Below are 9,277 nucleotides of genomic sequence, written 5' to 3'. Positions count from 1 at the left end.
GTGATCGATCAGGGGTAGGCATGTAAGCTTTTCTTTTACAACAGATTGCAGGTGGGAGATAACTGCGTAATTTCGATCCCTCCCTGAGGCAAGTACAAGCAAGGATTTCAGAGTCATGGATTCCAACAGACACAAAGCGGTGGCAACAACCTCCATTAATAACCCCTATTAAGTCAGTGAGTAGCCAACCTCTATCTGTGCAGTTGTATTTGGAACATCCAAGTTTATCTGAACCTTGAAAGGGGAATACCAGTGTTCATGTCATATGCATGCACGCACCGTTTAGCTGGTGTTGGCTTTACCTAATTTACTTTTTAAGTCCTTTAATGTGATAGAGAATGAAACTTTTAAATTTTGTCTTGATTTTGCATGACCAGTACGATACACATCCCATGAACATACTGCTCATGAAGTAAATCTCGCTTGCTTGCTGCATTTAGCGTATAAATCACAGTAAGTGTTTACTATTGATATCTGTTGTCCAACTAGGATGAGATTACTGAGTACCGACGATGTAGAAAGTTAGTGGAAGATGAAAGGTAAAAAAGAAGCACAACACTTTAGAGCAAGCTGAAGGTGATTAGCTGAGGGGATTGTTGTTTGTGCTCTCCCACATCCTGCACTCGTGTGCAGCCGTGTAAAGACCGAGCATTAGATTTTTTATCAACGGGGTCACAGAACAACGGTTAAATTATGAGGAACCGGATCCCTCTAGACCCAAGGGAACTGAGCTTAAGGATCCAATGATCCGGACTATTGAAATTTAATTCAACGACTACAATTATTATAACTTTTAGAGGGACCTCCTGTTTATAGTCCAGATCATTTGATCCTTGGATTTAGTTCCATTAGGTCTAGAGGGGATCCGGTTCCAACTTATGATGCGCCAATTTTGTTTTATATAATATAAAGTTAGTAGCCTTAAACCCTAAACCCTAAAAGAAAGACTCGAATTAATTAGTCAAACTAAATTTTTTTGTCATACTTACAAAATTAGTCAAACCTAATAACGTGGCGAAGAGCCAAGAGCAAGTCAACTCCTAAAAAATGCGCTGGTATTCAGCCTATTTAATCCACTCAGTGAACAATGATAGACCCTATGAACAGTAAATTAGCCAAATGCTTCTCCACTCCTAAAAAATGAGCTGGCACAAACGATCTCCACCCTTACAAAATGCGCTGACACTTAGCCCATTTAAAATATTATTAGTTTTTTTACAAAATAAAAAAAATAGTTTTAATTTCAGATAAGATTTTTAACCAATATTGTTACGCCACGTGTCATTATCCGAAAGTACTATTATGGTTGAAAGTGTTGAAAATATTGAAATGTGGTGTAAGGTGGAAGATGATGGTTAGGTATTTGTTACACCCACCCCCACATTTTAATTATATTTCTATTTCCTCCCTGAAACATGTTTAAATCTATCAATTTAATCCCTTATCTCATTTAATCCTAGCTATTGATCTAGATTCCCCATTTCTCCTAAACTGCCAAGTGGCAGGTTCTCAGCTCTCTTCTTTTCCCTCTCTTCCCGAGCACTCCCTCTCAGACATCTCTCTCTCTCTCTCTCACAGGAACTCTCACTCTCTCTAAAGCTCTGAGAGCTCTTGTTTCCTTCCTCTTCGAAAACTAATCAAATCCAACAGATTAACCACATATCTAGAATCCTTGGGGCTTGAGGAACTCAGCTGTAATCCTGCATGCATCATTAGAACACCTCTGTGTGTTCTGCCATTGAAGCCGAGAGCTTCAAATCTCTAAAACTCGAACTCAGGCGAGGCTCACTGCTCTATTTTGTTTTGTTGAGTTGTTATTAGGCCAAATGGAAGGTTCTAATATGTGCATCCACTATATTTTTGTTTTCCAGAACCCGACAAGTTTCGTAATCAACCCAGCCATTCTTGACCACGGTCGAGACTCACAGTGGTATATTCCCGTTCCTATCACTTCATCTATGTTTTCCTCTTCATTTTTGGAGCTTGGTTTATACGTTTGTCGTCGATCGAAGCTATAGCAGCTCCGACATTCTTCCCCGATAACACGCAAGCCATTTCAGGCCACTTACAGGCCTTAGCCCGTATTTGGACTAGCCCAATTTCTTATTTTTGGTTGGTTATTTGGCCTGCAGGCCATGCCTTGCTTGGGCTGTGCGAGTGTGTGGTGTATGTGTATTATGATGTGCGTGCGTGTGCGTGTATTGTGTGTGTATGGTGTGTGTGTGTGTGTGTGTCCGTGTGAGTGTGTGTGTGTGTAAGCGTATGTAAGTGTGTGTAGTATATGTGTGTGAGTGTGTGTGGTGCACGTGTATGTGTGTGTGTGTGTGTGTTGTGCTGTGTGTGTGCGCGTGTGCTGTGTATGCATGTATGGGTGCTTGTGTGTATGTATGTGTGTTGTGTGGGTTTGGGCTCAAGCCCAAACCACCCCCTTTGTTCCTAAACCTATCCAAACCCAAAACCCAATAGGTCTTAACCATATTTAACCTAAACCTAAACCCTAATCCGAATCCAAACCCAAGACCTATTTCCATTTGTTGAAATTCTATAGTTGGGTAGTTTGATAAATTGTACATTTTTGTGCTTAGGTGAAGTTGCTAGTGGGGATTTCCTTAATCCTGTTCTGCACAATTCTGCTGCTACGGAGTATCTGTGAGTGGATCCTTTCTAAAATTTACATAATTTTATAGTTTATTTGCATAATGAAATGCATACCTTATGAGTTTATGAACTGATTTTATGTTAAGCATGTTTATGGAATATGTTGTTTATCGTCTTGTTTTTTGTGAGAAATTAATTGTTGGCCTATATTGAGCTATATTTTAATTTATTGTATTTTATATAAAAACCATGAACTGATAGACTATCTGATGGATGACGATAGGATGCTAGAACATGTTTTAGAAACCCCTTTTTATAGTATAGACGATTGATGACTTTATATTATGAAGTGGTTATTTATGAGAGGCGTAACTATTTGTGCGTACCTAGTGGACACTATGCCGCCTGGGGCGAGGATCTGGTGTTGGCAGATAGGCCGGGAGAAATAATCCCTAGCTACGGGCTGAGGGACACAGAGTAGGCATTGGGCCGAAAGTTGGTAATCTCTGGCTACGGATGCAGAGACCACGGTGCTGGCATAGGGCCGGGAGTTATATTTATTCAGTGATCTTACGGGCAGCACACCGCAATTACGAGACGGTCTATGAGATGATTGATGTTTTGATTTCCGCGATGTTTTTCAGCGATATGTCTTTTGAGATATTTTTGGCATGCTAGGGTTTTCAGTAAAACTATCACTTATTATGCTAGTAGTTTTATTTATATAAACTGTGGGGATTAGTATCTTGATAACTGTTTTATTATTATTGTATATATGAACTTGGTCCACTCACCTTTGTTTTGCGCCCCCATTCAGGTCTTAGAAATGAGGACTATGACACAACGTACGAGGTATTCCCCTACCAGTAGCAGTCTATCACTCACTTGTGTGATATCTTGTAATGATCTTTCCTTTTATGATCTTGAATTAGGACGTTTTTTGTGCACTCTAGACATTTCTTTATACTTTATTTATTACCTTTAGAGTCTAATGATTATTCATGCTTATTTCCTCCTAATCATTACTCTTGTATTCAATAAATGGCTTTCGTCACCCTCAGGTGTCGGCCAACACGTGCCTATCCGGGTATTTGGGAAATATCGGGGTCGAGACGTGTCAGTATTTATAGAATTTTTTTTTAAATTTTTCTGAATTTTTAAACATTTTTTATTAATTTTTATTAAGATAATTAATCTGAACCGTTACATTTAAAAAAGAATTCAAATCCAGCAGTCCAGATCGCGCCACGTGGCTAGGCAATGGATTTGAATTTCAATTTTTTTTTACCATTATAAATCTAACGGCTAAAAAAACTAGCCGTTGGAAATTCAACGATCTAGAATGAGCCATGTGGCATCCGGACCCTCGCCCCTATCCCGCCTGCATATGTGGGCCTCGCTCTCTTTTTCTTGTCAGAACGCGCAGCCAGTCGTGCGTGTTTTACATGTGCCTAGCAAAAAAAAAAATTTAATGGCATGTGACGTCACGCTGGCGTCAACATGACGTCACATAAGCCAACCATGGCTCAACACATTATAGGCCGCCCTATGAGACGGCTTAGGTTGGGTGCCAACCTACTTTTTGTGGGTGCCGGGCCATTTTGAAGGATGTGAGCTGGCTTACCCCTTTGGGGTGGACTTGTTTTAAGGTGCAGTAAATGGTACAATGCTGTCAACGCATGTGTCAGCTTCATAACTTGCCACATGGTGGTTGTTTGGATCAAAAGAGTAAACAATACAACCATTTGCATCATCACTTGGTCTTTTATCTTGGAAATATATCATCTCTGGATCTCTTTCACCAAGGTTATCAGATCAATTGATCCGGATCTTTCAAATTTCATCTAACGGCCCACATGTTTTGATCTCTTAAAAATTGTGATAATTTTTAGTTGTTGGATGAAATTTAGAAGATCTAGATTATTTAATCTGATAACCTTGGTGGAAGAGATTAAAAAATGATCTCTTTCCAAGATAAGTGATGATGCAAATGGTTGTACCGTCTACTCATTTGATCCAAACAACTGCCACGTGGCAAGTTATGAAGTTGACACGTGCGGTGACAGCATCGTACCAACTACTGCACCTTAGCTCAGCGAAGCACAACCCTGCTGCTACTAGGCGCCCCGGGGGGGGGGGGGGGTATTTTGGATGACGAAAACTCTTTTGTCACAGTTGCCGCGAATTCTGTACTTATCTAACAATCTCAGTTTCTCTTAGAATAATACAATAAACCTCCATACCACGACACATTTATGATCTTCCACACCTTCATACGTGGCTGCTTGGACCAATTCTTCTTTTGCTTCAATTAATTCGCAAACTGGTGATGTGGGTTCGTAGATTTTGGTTCGGAGCGTGTAATCTGAGGTGGGTTTTGCGAAATGTTGCAGAAATCTGAAGAATTTCATCGGCAAAAGCTGAGATTGCTGAGAAAGCGGCGGTCTTGAATGTGCATTTTGTGGCAAGTTGTGTTGTTTTTGGGTGTTATTAGTTGCTGGGTTTACTTTGTTAGTGGGATTTGAGAATTAGGTTTGATTAATTTTGGTATTGTGGTGAGTAATTTAGAATTGGTTTGTAGCAGGTTGAAGAGATTGATGATGTTGTTGGTAGAATTTGGGTGTTGGGTTTTCGGATTGCAAGTGATTTTTTGATCTGGTAGTTTTTGTGAACTTGCTGGTGTTGCAGTTGTTTAAGATTCTTAATTTTGCTATGAACTTATGATTGCTGAAATCTTAACAGATTGAAAGAGTAAACTTAATTGACTAAAATTTGCTTCTTGTAGTTTCTGAATTTCGTTGCGAACTTATGATAAGTGAAATCATAACACATTGAAAGAGCAAAAACTAGGGATGGCTGTGGCAAATATGCTCGAGAATTTTGTTAGAGATGGATCCTTCAAATGGTTGCTTGGAAATCGTAGCCCTTATGATGAAGAATTGGAGGATATGGAAAAATCCCCTTCTGCCCAGACGAATTGGGTACCAGAGCTATCTCCAATTGCAAACATAGTTGTCCGAAGATGTTCAAAGTAAGTCTTCAGCCGTTCACCTGATACTGTCAACTGTTATATTATCACAGTAGAACTGGATGAAATATGTGCAACTTATGTTTTTCGCTCCTTTGGAAATTATTCTTTTGTTGTTGGGAACTTCATATGAATCACAAACAAAATGTGGTAACTAGTATCGAGAAGTGATTCTCTGGTGCTATTCACTTTTAACGAAAAAGACATTTTTACTTTAAAAGTCAGTTATGGTACTATTCATTTAGGACACATTTTTGTCATTTTGATTAAAACTCAAAGTTTTCAAGCATTTTTCATTAGTTTCCTATTTTCTAATGATAACGAACAAATGATGCAGAATCCTTGGTGTTCCTACAACTGAGCTTCGTGAAGGCTTCAATTCTGAGGCTTCTGAATCTATAAAGCATCCATCGTGTTATGCTAGGAACTTTTTGGAATACTGCTGTTTCCGAGCACTTGCTCTGTCCACTCAAGTAACAGGTCATCTGGCTGATAAAAAATTTCGACGCTTGACATATGACATGATGATAGCTTGGGAGGCTCCGGCTGTATCTAGCCAACCTTTACGAAATGTAAATTTTGTTTTTTCTTTTTCCTTAGAAGCTTATTTCTTATGTTGTAGATTCTCAGATATTCCTATCAGTACTGTACATACAGTATACAATCTCTAATCTTATGTTAAATTTTTTTTTAATCGGACCTGTTTTGTCTGTGTGTAAGTTATAGTTTGGCGTTCAAACAATTCTTTGCACTGTAATGCTTCTATTAATGTCAACATGTCCTCGTTTTTTGTGCAGTTAGATGAGGATTTATCCGTTGGGTTAGACGCTTTCTGTAGAATAGCTCCAGCAGTTCCTATTATTGCAAATGTGATTATCAGTGAAAATCTTTTTGAGGTGCTTGCATCTTCTAGCAATGGGAGACTTCAGTTGTCCACATATGACAAGTACCTAAGTGGACTAGAAAGGTACATTCTCTCCTATTGAGTTTGCATTTTCTTCCTCTCTCCCCTTCAAACTTGCATTTTCTTTTCATAAATTTCAAAGTTCAAATTTATGGAATTTCTGGAAGCATATTTCTTGTGCTGCGTATCAGACGCTCATATCTAGTCCTACGATTTTGAAATTTTTCTCGTACAGATCAATAAGAAAAATGAAAAGCCAATCAGAGTCATCACTTCTTTCTGCCATGCGATCATCAAAAAGAGAGAAGATTCTGGAAGTGGATGGAACAGTCACTACCCAACCGGTTCTCGAGCATGTAGGAATTTCTACATGGCCTGGTACGTCAATGGATAGTTAAACAATTCAAATATCTTTGTTGGCTCACGTCCTTGTCAGTTCTTATTATGGATTTACTGCACATGAAGATTATTAATGCGAAATTAATTGTGTTGTAAGCAGGAAGGTTAATTCTGACCGACCATGCACTTTACTTCGAGGCCCTGCGTGTTGTATCTTATGACAAGGCAAAACGATATGATCTATCAGATGACTTAAAACAGCTTGTGAAAGCTGAGTTGACTGGCCCATGGGGTACTAGACTGTTTGACAAGGCAGTCTTTTATAAATCAAATTCATTGTAAGTTAAGCATTACCTTTTATTTTTGGTGCTTTTGGTCTCTACACTTGTTCTGCTATGTAGCTATTAAAGAAAGTCGTCTTCTTAGGACTTGATTATCAACTTTCAGTAGTGTCTTTTCTGTAGATCAGAACCAGCTATAATAGAGTTTCCGGAGCTGAAGGGGCATACACGTCGTGATTACTGGCTAGCAATCATACGGGAGATATTATACGTTCATCGATTTATAAATAAATACCAGATCAAGGGGATAAAAAAGGATGAAGCACTTTCAAAGGCAGTGCTTGGAATTCTGCGACTACAAGCAATTCAAGAAATTATCTCCCAAACTGATTTATGCTATGAGGGTCTTCTAATGTTCAATCTTTGTGATCAACTACCAGGTGGAGACTTGATACTTGAAACCATGGCAGATTTGTCAACTTTTAAAAAATTAGATGGGTCTAACAATTCTAAGTCAGGAGATGGAATGTATTCGATCTCAGCCTTGGATATGATCTCTAACTTGGGATTTGCATTTGGAACAAGTTCTAATAATTCTGTTGAGGCTGGGCTTGCCGTGGGGGAGATAACTGTGGGAGAAGTTACTTTGCTGGAAAGAGCAGTTAAGGAATCTAAAAACAACTATGAAAAAATGGCGCTAGCACAAGCAACAGTAGATGGAGTCAAAGTGGAAGGGATCGATACAAATTTTGCAGTGATGAAGGTATTTGGTTATAATGTAATGTTATTTAAGGTTTTATTTAGCCTATATTCTCTTACATATCTTATGAGTTAAACTCCATTTTCTGGCAACGTCGTCTAAATTTGTTGAGTAATTGCAGGAGTTACTCTTTCCAATGACGGAATTAGGGAAGTGCCTGCTTTCTTTGGCATTTTGGGAGGATCCATTGAAGTCTTTGCTTTTCTGTTGTGTTTTCACTTACATCATTTGCAGGTAAACTGCTTGAAATTTCATTTTCTTCCTTTACTGGTTGGTCTTTAATTTAGACGTAGGGGGAGTGGGAAAAAATGAATATTTAAAAAGCATGATTATCGCACATTATAACAGAGTCAAACTTTGATGCTGACTCAATGTAACATGGTTTTTAGAGACAGAAACAAGCCCTCCAAATGAAAATTCGTAGGTACTAAATTTTTTGGAAACTGCCTAAATGAGAACACGGGGGTAGCTAGAGAAAAAAATACAGTTCAATGGGATTTCTCATGGTCTCGATACTCTAGTGTTTCTTTCCACACATAAAACCGGTAGGAATTTTGTCTGTAGACTGACACACGTGCACTTTTCAGGGGATGGCTGAGCTATGCCTTTGCATTGATGCTCGTCTTTATGGCGGTCTTCATGGTTCTCACTCAATATTTTAGCCAAGGAAAGTCCACTCACGAGGTTAAGGTGTTAGCACCTCCAGCGATGAATACGATGGAGCAGCTTTTGGCTGTTCAGAATGCCATATCTCAAGCTGAAGAGATCATCCAGGATGGGAACGTTGTTCTTCTCAAGCTTCGTGCCTTGTTGCTGTCCCTTTTTCCTCAGGTTCCGCTCTCTTATTCCTTGCTCGTTCCTCCACCTTTCTACTTCAGTTAATTTATATACTTTTAGCACATTGACCGTGGATAATGATTCTGTGTAATGATGATCAGGCGAGCGAAAGATTTGCGATAGCTCTTCTAGTTATGGCTTTGGCTCTGGCTTTCATGCCCGTCAAGTATATTGTTCTATATATCTTTTTTGAGACTTTTACATGTTATTCGCCGATGAGGAGATCGAGCACGGAGAGATGGATGAGAAGATTGCGAGAGTGGTGGTTCAGCATACCAGCGGCGCCCGTTATTCTTGAAAGAGAAAAGGAAGAGAAGAAGAAGAAGAAATGATGATGTAACTATTTGTGAAATGTATAATATATGTCCAGGTAACGTTTTGCTGTACTACATAAAGAGAAAGTGTGTGTGTATATCTTAACGAGGAAGTCGAAATAAGCTCCTCGTATGAAATTTAAGGAAAAAAGAAAGAAAATAAATAAATAAAAAGGTTTGTTTGTCCAATTAATACTTAATTTTTTTATCTGCTTC

At 38.9% G+C, this 9,277-nt stretch overlaps 1 protein-coding gene across 5 annotated transcripts; it reads left to right on the top strand.

Annotated features, from left to right (window-relative positions):
• Nucleotides 1–4,734: 4,734 nt before the first annotated feature.
• LOC126626702 (uncharacterized) lies at nucleotides 4,735–9,254 on the top strand. Of its 5 annotated transcripts, none has more exons than XM_050296093.1 (11): nucleotides 4,735–4,968; nucleotides 5,183–5,256; nucleotides 5,384–5,629; nucleotides 5,964–6,198; nucleotides 6,424–6,593; nucleotides 6,766–6,908; nucleotides 7,030–7,207; nucleotides 7,334–7,913; nucleotides 8,032–8,144; nucleotides 8,498–8,741; nucleotides 8,849–9,254. In XM_050296093.1, the coding sequence occupies exons 3-11, from the start codon at nucleotides 5,451–5,453 to the stop codon at nucleotides 9,077–9,079; spliced, it is 2,073 nt and encodes a 690-aa protein (XP_050152050.1). In that variant the 5' UTR covers nucleotides 4,735–4,968; nucleotides 5,183–5,256; nucleotides 5,384–5,450; the 3' UTR covers nucleotides 9,080–9,254. The 5 variants fall into 5 exon arrangements, with proteins under 5 accessions (XP_050152050.1, XP_050152046.1, XP_050152049.1 ...); XM_050296089.1 differs by having other exon boundaries at nucleotides 4,735–5,059; nucleotides 5,180–5,256; XM_050296092.1 differs by lacking the exon at nucleotides 5,183–5,256.
• Nucleotides 9,255–9,277: the final 23 nt, after the last annotated feature.

The sequence above is a fragment of the Malus sylvestris genome, chromosome 6 (genome assembly GCF_916048215.2).
Source record: "Malus sylvestris chromosome 6, drMalSylv7.2, whole genome shotgun sequence".
Lineage (NCBI taxonomy): Eukaryota > Viridiplantae > Streptophyta > Magnoliopsida > Rosales > Rosaceae > Malus > Malus sylvestris.
This window is presented reverse-complemented; position numbering and strand designations above follow the sequence as displayed.

Coding starts and splice junctions, on each gene's coding strand:
- LOC126626702 (XM_050296092.1), top strand. CDS start 5,451: ATGGCTGTGGCAAATATGCTCGAGAATTTTGTTAGAGATGGATCCTTC. Junction 6,199..6,423: donor CTAGCCAACCTTTACGAAAT/GTAAATTTTGTT, acceptor TTTTTTGTGCAG/TTAGATGAGGATTTATCCGT. Junction 8,742..8,848: donor TGCTGTCCCTTTTTCCTCAG/GTTCCGCTCTCT, acceptor AATGATGATCAG/GCGAGCGAAAGATTTGCGAT.